Source organism: Mustela nigripes, chromosome 13, assembly GCF_022355385.1.
Source record: "Mustela nigripes isolate SB6536 chromosome 13, MUSNIG.SB6536, whole genome shotgun sequence".
Lineage (NCBI taxonomy): Eukaryota > Metazoa > Chordata > Mammalia > Carnivora > Mustelidae > Mustela > Mustela nigripes.
In genome coordinates this window covers 66635907-66651272 of record NC_081569.1, presented here as the reverse complement: position 1 = coordinate 66651272, position 15366 = coordinate 66635907, and the positions used below count along the sequence as shown (strand labels likewise).

The window sequence follows — 15366 nt, the reverse complement described above, 5'->3', positions numbered from 1 at the left end:
GGCTCTCTGCTCAGCAGGGAGCCCGATGCGGGACTCGATCCCAGAACCCTGAGATCACGACCTGAGCTGAAGGAAGCGGCTTAACCCACTGAGCCACCCAGGCGCCCGCTCCATATTAATTTTTTTAAAGATTTTATTTATTTATTTGACAGAGATCACAAGTAGGCAGAGAGGCAGGCAGAGAGAGAGAGAGAGAGAGAGAGAGAGGAGGAAGCAGGCTCCCACAAGAAATTTTTTTCTAGGCTCGATCCTAGGACCCTGGGATCAGGGTCTGAAGGCAGAGGCTTTAACCCACTGAGCCACCCAGATGAAAAAAATCTTTCTTATTATTAGTATGTGCCCAATAAAGTCTTTTACCAGACCTTCCTAAGTATACACATATGAACTCAAAATATCTGTAATACTTAAGAAAGATATTTCTTTGCTGGGTTCCAATTGCTTCAGTGCTGTTGTTGGCTGGAAATGGTCATCAAAATCTCCTATATTCATTTTCCATTTCTTTTCTATGGTGTTCCATCAGGGTTTCATTTCTCTGTCTCTTAATGCCATTCTAGTCATCTCAGAGAACGAAGGCACGAGTGATACTGGAATGGACACTGGTCTGATTGTGGGATGCCAAATGGAGTCGCTTCCTGGCCAGCTCAAAGTAGCAGTCTGTTATCAAGTTAGGTTTCTAGTTCTGACAGCGCTGTAAGAATCACCACGTGAAATGTTCAACCAGATCCTTTGTCTGTTAGCTGTCACTTTCCTTCTTCCAATTCTGTTTTTGCTTTTGTGATTCTTATTTCGGATAAAAAGACCTCAGGAGAATATGATTGAAATAGCCTTTTCTGTGGTTAAAAAAAAAAAAAAACATGTAATTTATGTCAATTTTTGCTACCCTTTTCTCAAAGAACAATGAAATGCATCTCACTGAGCTTTTATGGCTGGTGCTGCATATTCTTTTCATCTTCCCCATTTTCAGGTGTAAAAGAACGGCAAACATGGTTTCATATAAATGTCACTCCATTTTTAATAAGTACTTTTCCCCACCACAGATATTAATGAGTGTGAAACACCTGGGATCTGCATGAATGGGCGCTGTGTCAACACTGATGGCTCCTACAGATGTGAATGCTTTCCTGGACTGGCCGTTGGTCTGGATGGACGTGTGTGTGTTGGTAAGATAAAGCCATAACTAGACATGTGCTAGAGATGCCCCCTCCGTCGACCCATAAATCCCACCAATAACCAATGCACTCTACTGTAACAGGCAGGACAGAATAGTTGTGGGGGAACAAACCAACGAGATCAGTTCTCTCCTTACATGAATTGGATATTAATCTAAGAAAGAAAGATGAGCTGAGATAAATGAAGACCAGGGGAATCCTTACCTCTTCTGCCCCCTTTACTTTTCTAATCATGTAGATGTCCTCAATTTTCTCCAAGTCTCCTTTGTTCGTAATGGTCTTTGAAATTGGCCCATGTATGCTCATCATCTCATAGTGAACATTTTCAATAGGGAATTAAATGTCCAAAGGGAAGTATAGAATGCAAAGGAGGATATGGATGATGAAGAACCTTATGTAATATTTTCATGTGGCTTTATAAGAAGTTTGAAATTTGTTGAGAAATGGATATTAATTTTATCTAAATTATTTTCAAGAAAGGTAGTCAATAAACCTTTGAGCTGGGCATAGTTGGAGACCCACTCCCTGGTGGTAAAGATAACACTAGTTGGTAGACCAATGTCTACAGACCTGTACAGTGAATGTTTTAGAGATTAAACTTCCTCCTTTTTCAAAGTACATCGAATTTAAATGGCATGTTTATTTTGAGGTAGGCCACACTGCTTAAGAAAGATCTTCTTTATCATAGGGTACTATCCATTACCACTCACCCGTTATTCAGTTAACTTGTATTAAGTGCCTGCTCTATACAGGTCTGGGGAAGACAAAAATGAATGAGACAGAATCTCAGCTCTTAAGAATCTCACAGTTGGATAAACCATGCTAGTCTAGAAAACGGAAAGGCTCTGGCAATTGTTTCCAGTTCCTGGAAGCTGAATGCAGTTTGTTTACTTGTCTTTTTCTGTTGAAATCTAAGGCCAGAGGCATCTTCTGTGAATTAGAACAGGGATAGGGGCTAAATAAAGCCAGCTTCAACTTTGACCTGGGGAGTTCCCCTCTGTTTGAAGTGATGGTGTGATGACAGATGCATCTTCTCGTTCAGACACACACATGCGGAGCACATGCTATGGTGGATACAAGAGAGGCCAGTGTGTCAAACCCTTGTTTGGTGCTGTTACTAAATCTGAATGCTGTTGTGCCAACACTGAATATGCATTTGGGGAACCTTGCCAGCCATGTCCTGCACAGAATTCAGGTATGTGGTGCCAGGGGAATGCCCTCACACTGCCAGCCTCTTGCCTCCATCTGCAGTCTTTGCACTTAGGGATGATGATCTGCTCTCTGGATACCTTCTATGCCTGCCTGGGGTCTTGGCAGGGCTACTCAGGGTCTGATCATGCATTCCTCACCCAATTGCAATGGTCATTGGGAATCGGCAGCACATTTGGGAACCCCCATCCCAACTTCTCCACCTTAATAATACTCATGCTGTCTGGAGTTCATGCAACTTGCCTTGTTCTCTAAAGTAGTCACAGTGTTTGCATTTTGAAGGAACTATTATAAAAGCAGAATTTACAGAGTGTAAAAATAAATAATTTTCAGATTACCTATTTCCAGCTTTTTTCCAAAAGGCCATGTGTGAATTTTGTTCAAATCCCTCATGTTGACTGAGGTGCGCTTCTCCTAAATGATTTTATTCGACCTTGGGGGAAAAGTATTTTTCTCAATTTGAAGTGACATGGCATAATGGAAAGAAAACTAGTGGGTGAGTCAGAATTCTTCCAGGCCACCGGCAGGCAAAGTACTTAACTGGGGGGTTCAGTTCATTGTAAGATTTTGTTTATTTAGGAATTTTGCTCACCTGCTTTCAAAAGGATTTGAGGTAGCTTATAATAGTAAACAGTTATAAAAGAGAATAAGATGGAAACGGAATCCTTAGTTTTCTCATCTACAAAATGAATCATCTTAGATAACCCAGAACATCCTCTCCAGCTGTGAATTATTTCTATATGTAAGGCAAAAAGTAATTATTTGAAACTAAAGCAATAAACTGTCAGCATTTGGAAACTTGGCAGTTTCTTTCAGTGTTCTAAAAGAAAGTTAGATCTAATATTGAAAACATGTAGTTCTGATTGGTTTGATTGATGTCTCAGATCTAGTTAGTCCATTTCTGGTCTAGATACAATCCATTAAAGATTAACTCACAATTTTTAAACATTTGTTATTTTAAAAGCGATAATGTTTGAAATTAGAGAGTTAGAAATTAAAATATGAGAAGTTAGAGAAAGTTAAAGGGAAGACTTTAAAAGAAATGAGGGATGCAGGTTAAAGAAGAAAGTTTTATTATGGCTGATTACTTTAAAAATTACTATTATTTTAAATTTAATTTCTTTTCAGTGTAACAGAATTCATTGTTTATACACCACACCCAGTGCTCCATTAAATACGTGCCCTCCATAGTACCCATCACGAGGCTCCCCCAATCTCCCACCCCCCCGCCCCTTCAAAACCCTCAGATTGTTTTTCAGAGTCCATAGTGTCTCATGGTTCATCTCCCCCTCCAATTTCCCTTTTATATATAATCACCAATCAGTTCAACTTATGCTCACAACAATACTTCAATTATATAGCATCTAATATAATCCTAGGCAGCAAAGATGCCTCCATGTTACTTTATAGCTGTATATTATCAATACTGTCCTTTTGTATGTTACTTTAAGTTTTAAAAGTACTTTTCTTACATACTTTGAATTTACCAGATGTTGAAATATCATGAAAATTGGTTCACAAGAGTGGAAGTGATTTGTTTACATCTTCAGTAAGTGGACGAACCAAAAGTTAGAATCTAAGATCCTTGGTGCATACAAGTCTTTGTTTTTACATTTTCCTCTGGACCAAGTACATCTCCAAAGAATTCTTCCGATACCTCAGAAAATGAAGGAATCTTACAAAAGGATGACTTACAAGAGACCAGATTTCTATAAGCAATAAAGCTGAAAGGGGGTTAAATTTGAAGCTCAGCTCTACTAGCCTCTTTTCTGTATTTGAATGCACTTGCACAGAAGAGGTACACCTGTGGATGTGCTTTCATTCAGTTTGGTTTCTCCTCCTCTTTGGTAGATGAAAATGCCAGATCATGAAGGATCTAAGTGTAGAGTATCCCTTGTTTCAGGAGACAGGGAATATTTTAAGAGGTACTGAAAATATACAGAACATTCCTTCTTTAGTCAACTTAATGAGAAACTCCAACCCCATCACATCTAAAGTCTGTCTTTGTGCTCTGGAAGGAAGCGAAGTGAGTATCTATGAAGATCTTTCTCCCCGGCAGCTGAATATTTACTCCTTGCAAGAATCAGTCAGTTAAACCCACTGAAGTGTAAGTGTTAGGGATTTTCTCGTATGTCCCCATACCAGTGTTTCTGTGGCATAACACTGAATTAGCTCAGCAGTACCTACCATTTATTAAATGCATGAGCTGTGTGAGGAACTGTGTTGAGCACTTTCTATGTTCTCTTGTGGAATCCACAGAACTGTCATGTGAACTGAGTATCCTTGTCTCCAGTTTACAGAGGGGAAACTACCAGAGGGAAAGGGCTTGCTCCCAATAACATTGTCATCGGCATTCAACCCAACAATGAGAGCTGATAAGCAGAAGAGAGTCTAGGACCAGATTCTACCCAAATGGAAAAGAGCAGTGACAGTAATTTCCTTCCACTCAGGCCAGGCATCAACTCATTTAGCACTGACTGTAAAACTGCTTTTTGCAAAACTGGCATATTTTTTTTCTCTATTTTGTTACTTACAGTATTTCAGAAGTGTTTTACTTAATTGCTGGTGTGAGAGAATAATGACAATGCATTTCTTTTGGCTTCTAATCCTAGGCTTTCGTACACGCGAAGGCAGCCCCTTTCCCAATTGTTCTTTTTTTTGGTCCCATTTAGCAGGATTTAAAAATTAAGGAATTTCACCACTTTTCTCAAATTTACATTTGCACAAAGGCAGAGGGAGGAATTCAACCTTCCTTTTTTTTTTTTTTTTTTTTTTTTTAAATCAGTGTAATTCCTTTGCCTCCACTGTCACCAGGAATACAATTTTCTAGCATGCAGAAGTATAAGAGCTATTCGCTTCCACAGTGAGGTGTGGTTGGCCTTGGTAAAAAGGCCTATCCCAATATCCAGTTCCCGTGCCACTTAAGCACAAATGATTTGCATTTGACCATGGGACTCCCTCGTTGCAGGAAACTGTGGGCAACTAAGAGGACACTTGAGTTTGTTTTCCTTGGATAAAGTGTGATTCCAGTTAGTTCTCCATTTTCATCATTCACTCTTACGTTCATCTAAATCTTGTTGAAATTGTATGTGAAACATTACATCAGTTTTAGGAAATAGAAATCTGATTGGGAACATATTCTGTAAATCTCAATTTCGTAGTAAGATCTCAGTTTTAACATTATACAATACTTTGCCTATAGATTTTTCATATAGAATGAATCTAGTATCCCGATGAAAATGAACTTTAAAAATCCACTTAAATGCAAGAGCAGATACTTTTGTTTTTCTTCTGAGTGGAGGCTAGAGAATTTTCAGAGAGAAATGAGAAAATGTTAAGAACTTGATTGTATTAAATGAAAAGAAAAACAGTTCACACTAAGAAACAAAATTATTCCCAAGACGGTGGGAGAAAGTTTTATTAACAGTTAAGAAACCACATTTTAACAGGCACATTTCTCTGTAAGTGTAAAGTGTTCCCTGCTGAATAAAATCAAATTAGAAGAAAAACACCTTTTCCGAAACCGCTTTGCACAAGGAATCGCTATAACTTGCCTGTGCCCTTCCAAGTCATTTTCCACAGTGATGCAAGCCTTTAAAATGGGAACGAGGTGTACTAGGGACTCCCTGGGGAGATGCCTCCTTTTCTGTTACCACTTTATTTTGGTTCCACTCACTTAGGAGGAAACGATGTGTGCAAAGCCAAGTAGAGGATTGACCTGTTCGGCAAAACAGGGAATCATTGACTATCTGTTCATTTCTTGCAGCGGAGTATCAGGCGCTCTGCAGCAGTGGACCAGGAATGACGTCCGCAGGCAGTGGTAAGCACTTGTTTGAAAGTCACTTCCTTCAGCATGTGCAGAAGTTGCACTGCTAGGCCTTCCTGTGGGTTTCCTGTGGGTTTCCACCAGACTGAGGAGGTCTGATCCCTTCTCTGGCCATGACTGCATGTGTACCTGGGACCCCTAGGAACCCCCAGGAGCAGAGCAGCTATGGCCCACTGCATCCTGGGATTGCTGGGTTTGGGTGTGAGGCTTGGTACTGAAGGTGTGGGCTCTCTCCCAAAGGTGCTCAATGGAGGGATACAGTGACTGTAGTCTCTCATTCATGAGAAGAGGCAGTCTGGTCCTCATCTGGCTCTTCCACGATCAAGTACAGTTCAGGGTTACTGAATTGTTATCCATTCACATGTTGAATGATTTATTGACTGTCGAGTGTTCAGTCAAGATAAGATGATACAGGGAGCTAGCTCTCTTATATTTTGTAGCAAGCAGTGATAGCAATTAACTGAGTTGGAAGAGAACGAAATATTTAAGTGTAGGGCTTAGTGCTAGAGAAATATCAGGACCATAAAAGGATTAAAGTTAAAAGGGAGAATTGGAACAAGGGTAAAAATAACTGACAGGAAAGATGAAGGGATTTTTTTATAAATAAAAAACTACATGATTTGATTACAGGACAGTTCTGTAAAAAAAAAAAAAAAAGCAGATGAAATTGATTGTCACTTCATTCTCATGATGAAGTTCATCATTGTGTGTGGATGAAGGTGAAGAGTAGACATTTGGAGGTTAATTTATAACAAATAGTTAGTGGAGAATAAATAAAGTTGTAATAGGAACCCAGAGAAGGAAAAACATATCAACACTGACTTATAGAAGATTTAAGACCAGCCATTCACTGATTGCCATTTTACATCACCCTTGACTATAGAGCTGTCCTCAATCTGTGGGCACACAGAAGAGAGAGGACCCAGCCTCCTCTGGGCTGGGCAGCAGAGGATTTTCCAGACCAGGTGGTGTTTGAATGGGCTTTGGACCAATGAATAGACCTAGCTTCAGACATTCGCAACACAGAGCAGAAGAGCATGTTGATAGAAGAATGAGAAATTTAAAATAAGTAGTCAATTTAAAGTAAAGTAAATAAAGTGAAATAATGAGAAATTCAAAATAAGTAAAATTAAATAGAAATTTTAAGTAAATTTAAAGTTCATATTTTAGTTTAATCTTGAAGATATTTTTGAAACTACAAAAGTTTGAACCATGAGAATGACACAGTCATTCTGTTTTTAAGCTAACTCTGATGGCACTGTGGAAGGTACACCGATGAGGGATGGGCTGGTGGCAGGGAGACCAGTTGTAGGGACTGGGGCTCCGTGGTGATCCACTTTCCCATCTTGATATCCGAGGCAGAAGACCAGGGGTTCTCCTTCAGCCTGGTTAAGGATTGGTAATCTTGTAGTTCCAACTCAAATGCCAAATTCTTCTCAAGGACTGATGGAAAGATTTGAGTCAGAACATCTTTTTTTTTTTTAATTGTGTTATGTTAGTCACCATACAATACATCATTAGTTTTTGATGTAGTGTTCCAAGATTCATTGTTTACGTGTAATACCCAGTGGGGCATACAATCTGTGCCCTCCTTAATACCCATCACCTTGCTAACTCATCCCCCTCCCCTCTAAAACCCCTCTAAAACTCTAAAAAAAACTGAATGTCTCAGTTTTTTTTTTCTCGGAGTTCACAGTCTCTCATGGCTTGTCTCTCCCTCTTGTAGTAAGAAACAGTGATCAAGCTTTCTCATCTAAGTGAATCTTTGTATTTATGAGGTCCTAAAGTTTTTACATTTCCTATAATGTTTTTTTTTTTTTTGATAATTCTTCGACCTTTCCTTTAGAATGTTACTGATACTGAACTTTTTTTCTTGTGGTGCAGATATAAATGAATGTGCATTAGATCCAGACATCTGTCCAAATGGAATTTGTGAAAATCTCCGTGGGACCTACAAATGCATATGCAATTCAGGATATGAAGTGGATTCATCTGGGAAAAACTGTGTTGGTAAGAAGTCTCACCTGTGGGCGCCTGGGTGGCTCAGTGGTTTAAGCCGCTGCCTTTGGCTCAGGTCATGATCTCAGCATCCTGGGATCGAGTCCCGCATCGGGTTCTCTGCTCAGCACGGAGCCTGCTTGCCTCTCTCTCTCTCTCTCTCTCTCTGCCTGCCTCTCTGTCTACTTGTAATCTCTCTCTGTCAAATAAATAAATAAAATCTTAAAAAAAAAAAAAGAAGTCTCACCTGTTTCCTAAGACATCTCATGCATCATGTATTCTTTCTTTGTTGCTTATGGGAAACTGCTTTTGCATAGCCTAAAGGACTGGGCAAATGCACAGCCTTCCCTTTGGATGTTAGCATGGCACATACATGTCTTAATTAACTAAAAGTTACATACCTGAATCCTGATCATTTATAAGTAGTCAAGTGTCATGTTCACTCCAAAAGAGAGAGGCTCCTCCTTAGATGTATGAAACACGGATTGTGAACTGCTCTCATAGGTCTACAAAGGCATCCCTACTTTTACCGAGAGAAGCAACTCTTCTCCCTACCACTTATTAGATTTCACCAAAGAAAACCCAGCTTATTTTCAGTAAGAACTGCTCTCTGTTAAGTTTAGCAAACACTGTATTTTTTTTTTAAGATTTTGTTTATTTATTTGAGAGACAGAGCATGAGTGAGAGCAAGCGTGAGTAGGAAAGGGGTCGCAGAGGGAGAGGGCAAAGCAGGCTCCCTGCTGAATGGCAATCCCTAAGACCAAGAAGCAGGGCTTTGTCCCAGGGTCCTGGGATCATGATCTGAGCCAAAGGCAGACTCTTAACCAGGTTAAGAGACTCTTAACCAGGTTAAGAGACTCTTAACCAGACTCTTAACCAGGTTAACCCAGGTGCCCCAAGCAAACACCATATAATATTTGATACTTGAACAAACCTTAATGAAACTACCAGCAAGTAGCTAAAAAAAAAAAAACTTTGGTAATAAAATTGTCAACATGGGCACCATTTTTTTTTTTTCAACTTTCTCCAGTTGCCTAGACTAGTATTTTCTGAAATGTACTGGCCATTCAATAGTGCAGTAACATACTGACTTCTGAGAAATGAATTCTTCCTCTCTCACACTCTTAATTTTAAGGCTTCGTTTTGGGGAGTACAGTTGTGATTTAACTACACATGGTATTTTCAAACTACATTAAACTCAAAACAAGTTTTACTGTTTCATTTTTCTGCGAGTGCCTCTTCTCTTCAGCAAAAATCATCATTTATCTGAACAGGCCCAGAGAGACACAAAGATGTTTTAGCTTTGACCCAAAATCACCCCCATTTGAAGCAAAAGGGAGAGTTTGGGGAGGCAAGAGGGATTCTTTCTTTAGTGCATTAGTGCATACTCCAAAGTGGGAATAATCATCACCAAGTCAGAAGAATGTTCAATTCCAGATTATGTTTAGAGATAGGAAGTGAACAATCAAAGATCCACCACAGCCATAGCACTCCAGGGAGTGGCTATTTTTTATATTAATCATCAATTCCTCACTTTAAGGTTCCAGATCCTTCTGACATCATCAAAGTTCAAAGACTGCAATAGCGACTCTTTTGGAAAGCGTTAGCATTCCCTGTGTCATTTCCTCATACAGTAACATAATTGTATACTTAATTTTCCATATTTTTAGTACTTTATAAGGATATTTATAATTAAGTATGTTTACTACTGTGAGCCTAAGCAGCTCTCCAGTGCTGAATCTGTGTACCCTTTATCTTATGGCTGCTGGATTGTCAAATAACGATCTAAGCGGCATTTTGCAATTTGTAAGAAATTCCTCGTGGACGTATAGCCTCTTCTGTGGGTTGTGTGCTGTCGTTTAACCCAACTGTATATAACATTTCCTGAATTACCTAAGTAACACATCCCAAAACTTAGATTTTGCCACGGACCTATTATTCACCTGAAAGTAAGGAGTTTTTCTGAGCTCTCTGAATCTCAAGTCTGAAATTCCTCGTGAGAATTATAAACTCTACAGATTGCTTCATACTCTATAAACACAACCAGCCATTGCAGTTATTCTAAAGAAGAAATACCCAGGCTGGAACTAACACATGTTAAAGATGGGCCATACTTTATAAATATTTATTTAGTTCCTTAAATCAATAGGATTAGTTCTTTTAATTCTGGCAACAATGAACAGTTAGATAGATTAATGATTCCCAGCAAATCCAGGTTTCTTCCTGTTCGAGAAAGTGAATTGCATAGTAATTGGTGACTTCAGACTTTGCAGACACCGAGTAAAAATAATCAGATGAAACCCCTATTTTCCTTAAGTTAGGTAATTTAGGCAAAAGTCAATGGTAGATGAGTTTTGCCTGTTTTCTTGAGTTAATCATATCATATGACCTTTAAAAATTAACCTGAAAAGGCAGAGAAATTGCGTGCAAGGAGGGAGCTCCTCTAAAAGTTCCTGTTTGTTGGTTTTCCAGATATTAATGAATGTGTCTTGAACAGTCTACTTTGTGACAATGGACAATGTAGAAACACTCCAGGAAGTTTTGTCTGTACTTGCCCCAAGGGATTTATCTACAAACCTGACCTAAAAACCTGTGAAGGTAAACTGTGTTTTTCTTCTTATATTATGTACTTTACTTTTGATATGCCGCTGAAAAACCATGAGAATAAGTTAGAGTTACTTCTCTTTTAGACAAGTATGTCATTGTAATTGAGATGCTGTGGTCCTAAATGACCCTTCCATGCACTCTGGAAGCTACTGATGGTACTTAGCTACAGTTGACATTCTATTTGCCATGGTGTAAAAAATGGAGAAAACAGCACATGGTTAGTAATTCAGAGACCACACTTCATGTTTGCTCCAGACTTTCTGAATAAAAAGATTCAGCCAGATGCCAGATTCTGTGCTATAGAGATATGCTCAATTATTATTTTTACATTCCATTTGGCCTAGAAAAAATCTATTTGGGCCAGATTTACTCTCTAATAAAGAATATGTGGTAGCAATTGAGGCCAGGGTTTAAATATTCTTTCATGCCCAAGACTAGGTTGTAGCAGTAATGTGCACCTGTTTTTGTTTCAGACATTGATGAATGTGAATCAAGTCCTTGCATTAATGGTGTCTGCAAGAACAGCCCGGGTTCTTTTATTTGTGAATGTTCTTCTGAAAGTACTCTGGATCCAACAAAAACCATCTGCATAGGTATTTATCCTGCTAACCAGGACTGTGTTTAATGTTCACTTTTAATGCAAAAGAGTTTATTGCAAAATAGTATAAGTATGGATGAACAAAATTTTAAATGACCATTATCAGTTGCTTCATGTGTCATTCTTGCTGTAATCCCAATGCACGTTTGAACTTTTGATAAAGATTCTATTACGCATGTATTAAACATCGTTTCCTGCCTCCCTGCAGAAACCATCAAGGGCACTTGCTGGCAGACTGTCATCGATGGGCGGTGTGAGATCAACATCAATGGAGCCACCTTAAAGTCTGAGTGCTGTTCCTCCCTCGGTGCTGCCTGGGGGAGCCCGTGCACCCTCTGCCAAGTCGGTAAGAGAGACAGGCTCTGTGGCTCTTGGGCCCCTCCCATTGGTCCCTTTGCTTAGAAAGATGAAACCCAGTACTTTGTTTATTTAGGTTCACCTAGGAATTCTAGATTTAATTCTGATGGCTTCATTGAAACGTATTGCTGAATAGGAAACTAAGGGAAGTATCAAGGACAGTAATTTCATGTGATTTGGCATCTGGGTTATTGTTTTCTACCACCACACTGTAATGTGGTTACCCTGGTGTGGTTTTCCTAGATCAGCAACTCCTATGGGCTCCCTTGGATCCTCATGATTCGGAGTCCTGAGCTCTTTACAGGCACAGATTCTCTTCCCCCAAAAATGGATTGATGTAAAGAAGCCACTTAACTTCTAAATCTGTTGCAAAGCTGAGGTTTGAGAACCTTGCTGATGATTTTGTTAATTCAGTATTTGGGTATATGGATATGTAATCTGAATGCTACAGGGCTGGTGATCTTCAGATTCTAGACTTTCTTTTCCATGTTCATGTTCTAGGAATCATATAATGTGATTCCAATCTTAGAGCTGATAGTAAAAGAGAGATCTAGCCAATTTCCTTCTTAGTCATCACCTTAGCATAATCTTTACGGTACCTTTGGGTTTTTCAGGACTTCTCAGAGCTTAATTCAAGGAACATTTCATTCTTCTTCTTCTTCTTCTATGCAATCGCAGAAACACCTTGTCATCTTAGACTTATTGATAGCCACAGAATCTAATTCCTGTCCAGGTCCTCTTTTGTGTTTTTTACACTATTTCATAAAGTCTAGATATTGTTATCTCAAATTTTTTTCTGTTTATTTATTTATTTATTTATTTATTTTTGCTTTTTTACAGATCCCATATGTGGCAAAGGCTATTCAAGAATTAAAGGAACCCAGTGTGAAGGTATTTCTGTGTATTTATAACCCATAAATTTTGGTGTGCTTGAAGAGTGCTTGTGTGAACTTGGATTGGATAAAGTTGTCATGTAACTTCCCAATGAGAAATATGCAGCAAAGAGGAAAATAATGAGAACTGCAGAACATAACAAATGTTAATTTCACAAGCATATATATGCTGTTGCCAGTGTTGGATCACTATGGCCACAGGGCAGGGTGACTGAAGCTGATTAGGCTGACCATGGTTTCAAGCAACTGCACTTTCAAAATACTATCATCAGGAAGAGGAAAATGGAAGTTTTCGATGAGACTATAAAATTTGCATTTTTTTTCATTTGCCCTGGCTTTTGTTTGTTTGTTTCATGTCATGGAGGATTCAGAAGGATGTACTCCATTGTCTCATTTTTTATTTTATTTATTTTTTTTTTTTTAATTTTTTATTTTTTATAAACATATATTTTTATCCCCTGGGTCATGGAGGATTCAGAAGGATGTACTCCATTGTCTCATTTTTTAAAAGTCTACGTGGATTCTCTCCAGTTTGTTGTGATTCTTTCTCACGGAGTCCCAGATAGACGTAGGTCAGGGTGACTAACACAACCTGACATGACACAGCAGCTGAAAAATTTTAAAAACAGCAATTAGTCCCATATGTGGAATGAAATGAAGTTTTTTCTTCCCTGCTAAAATAAAGAAGAATGCTACAACCCCCACCCAAGGTCTTTCTTTCCAAATGATGACTGAATCCTTTGGCCTTTCTCTGGTCCAGACCCACTGTTAATGACTTATCTGACCTTAGCAGCACATTTTGGTGTAAAAATGGCCCAAACGAAAAACCCAAAAAGGTAAATTTCCCCCTCCCCACTTGTATCTCTCGGAAAGAGAGATTTCAAATATTTTTTTCCAACATCCCTGGCTTAGAAAGTTATTTTTTCCAAATAGAGACACAGTATGCTCATGTTCCCCTTCTTTTGGCATTGGCAACTGGCTTTCTTTAAATTAACTTGATGAGGAATATTTTTCCAAATTAAGTGCAGGGAACATACTATTTCTTATTAAACAAACTGGGAAGGACAGGTATATTTGAGAGTGAGTGAGTGAATAATAAATGAATGAACGCGAGCATCTTTGGACTCTCCCTTACTCAAGCTGGGACCACCAAGGCTTTGACAAACAGTCTAAGACTGTTGCTGAGGTGGAACTAGTTATATGCTTTCTGGGGACATCTCAGCATTTTTCAGAAGACACAGTTTCAACTGGCCCCAGCTATTTCTCAGTAGGAATTTTTTTTTTTCGTCAAGCTGTTTCTTCTTTGCTAGTTTGAAAGGCCAGGTTTCTGTTATTTGCAGACATCTGATCTCATAAAGCTAACTCTGTGGCTTCTAGTAGCCCTACCTGAGATGTCCATAGCACCCAGAGCTGTCCCCAAGAACTCATACCAATTCCCAGTCTCTATAATTCAAAAATTACTCCTTAGGACCTATGGAGAAACTCATAAAGAGAAACTTTGGGAAAAGGGGGACTCAATCTGCTTGATGTTCAGAGTTCCCAGAAATGCTACATGAACTATTTGGAAGCAAATTATTTTTACAAAATTACTTGGTTCAAAATGGCCTTTTCTGTTGTGAGAATAATTGTGACTCCAGAAATGAAATAAAGTAGAATGATGTTATACAAATATTTTAACTTCATGGGTTTTTTTTCTTCATAGATATAAATGAGTGTGAAGTATTCCCAGGAGTATGCAAAAATGGCTTATGCGTTAACTCTAAGGGATCATTTAAATGTCAGTGTCCCAGTGGGATGACTTTGGATGCCACAGGGAGGATCTGCCTAGGTAAATCCTGTGCTCATTGCTTTTTTAATTGTTGTTTCTTAAGGGTTATTAAAAGCTCAGTAAGATAAAGCTGAATATTTGGTTCCAAGTACAGTTATACATATCTCAAATTCAGCATTTCCATTAGGATACATAGTAGTTTCCTTGACAAATAGCCTTCCTCACTCAAGTTCTTCCTTTATTCTTTATAAAAAAGAGTAGAGAACGTGTTAGTGAAGAGAAACTTCAGTTCTTTATTGATGTGTAACTATCCCTTAAGTCATTACCATCACAGTCATTATTCCAGAACTCTTAAATCTGCCCCCATATGCCACCAACTATAGGATACAAGGTGAATGGTGGGGAGAACAATTTTGCTTGATTAGAAACTGTAGCCCATGCTTGCTAGGCATGTCCGGCCAGTGGCCAGATGGACAGGTCCTTGCCCAAAACCCTAGTGGGTGTGAGTGGGGAGAGTTGCATTCTTGAATGGTGAGCCTAAAGGAGCCCAGAGCCACTGTCACTTCTAATCATGGTGGGATTCTCTCCATGCCATCTGCGAGAGCCCAAGTGGCCTTGATATGGAAGACACTGGACCCTGAGTTCTCAGAAAGCTGCCCTGTGGGCTCTTACGGGCAGCAGGTTGGAGATCCCATCTGGCAGATGTGTTCTGACCCTACTTCTGTAGCTTCTGACTGCTGGGACTACGTCTCTTGGATCACTTGTTTCTGAGTCCATGGCTCTGAAAATGATGCTCAGGTACACTGTATATCTGGAACCGTATTCCTCTGAAGATTATTCTTAGTGAAGGACCACTGCAGGTGGTTAAAACAGTAGTAGGAGGTTAAGAGATTTGGATCATTTATGAATTAGAACTAACAAAACCTGAAATACAGAACTTA

The 15366-nt window shown here is 39.1% G+C and overlaps 1 protein-coding gene across 1 annotated transcript in view; it reads left to right on the top strand.

Annotated features, from left to right (window-relative positions):
* The window catches only part of FBN1 (fibrillin 1), a 232288-nt gene that overhangs the window by 138768 nt on the left and 78154 nt on the right, over nt 1-15366 (top strand). The window contains exons 15-23 of the mRNA XM_059372774.1: nt 1038-1160; nt 2212-2364; nt 6145-6198; nt 8089-8214; nt 10675-10800; nt 11283-11402; nt 11616-11753; nt 12605-12655; nt 14360-14485. Coding sequence (XP_059228757.1) covers nt 1038-1160; nt 2212-2364; nt 6145-6198; nt 8089-8214; nt 10675-10800; nt 11283-11402; nt 11616-11753; nt 12605-12655; nt 14360-14485 — 1017 coding nt within the window. The remainder of the gene's footprint in view (nt 1-1037; nt 1161-2211; nt 2365-6144; nt 6199-8088; nt 8215-10674; nt 10801-11282; nt 11403-11615; nt 11754-12604; nt 12656-14359; nt 14486-15366) is intronic.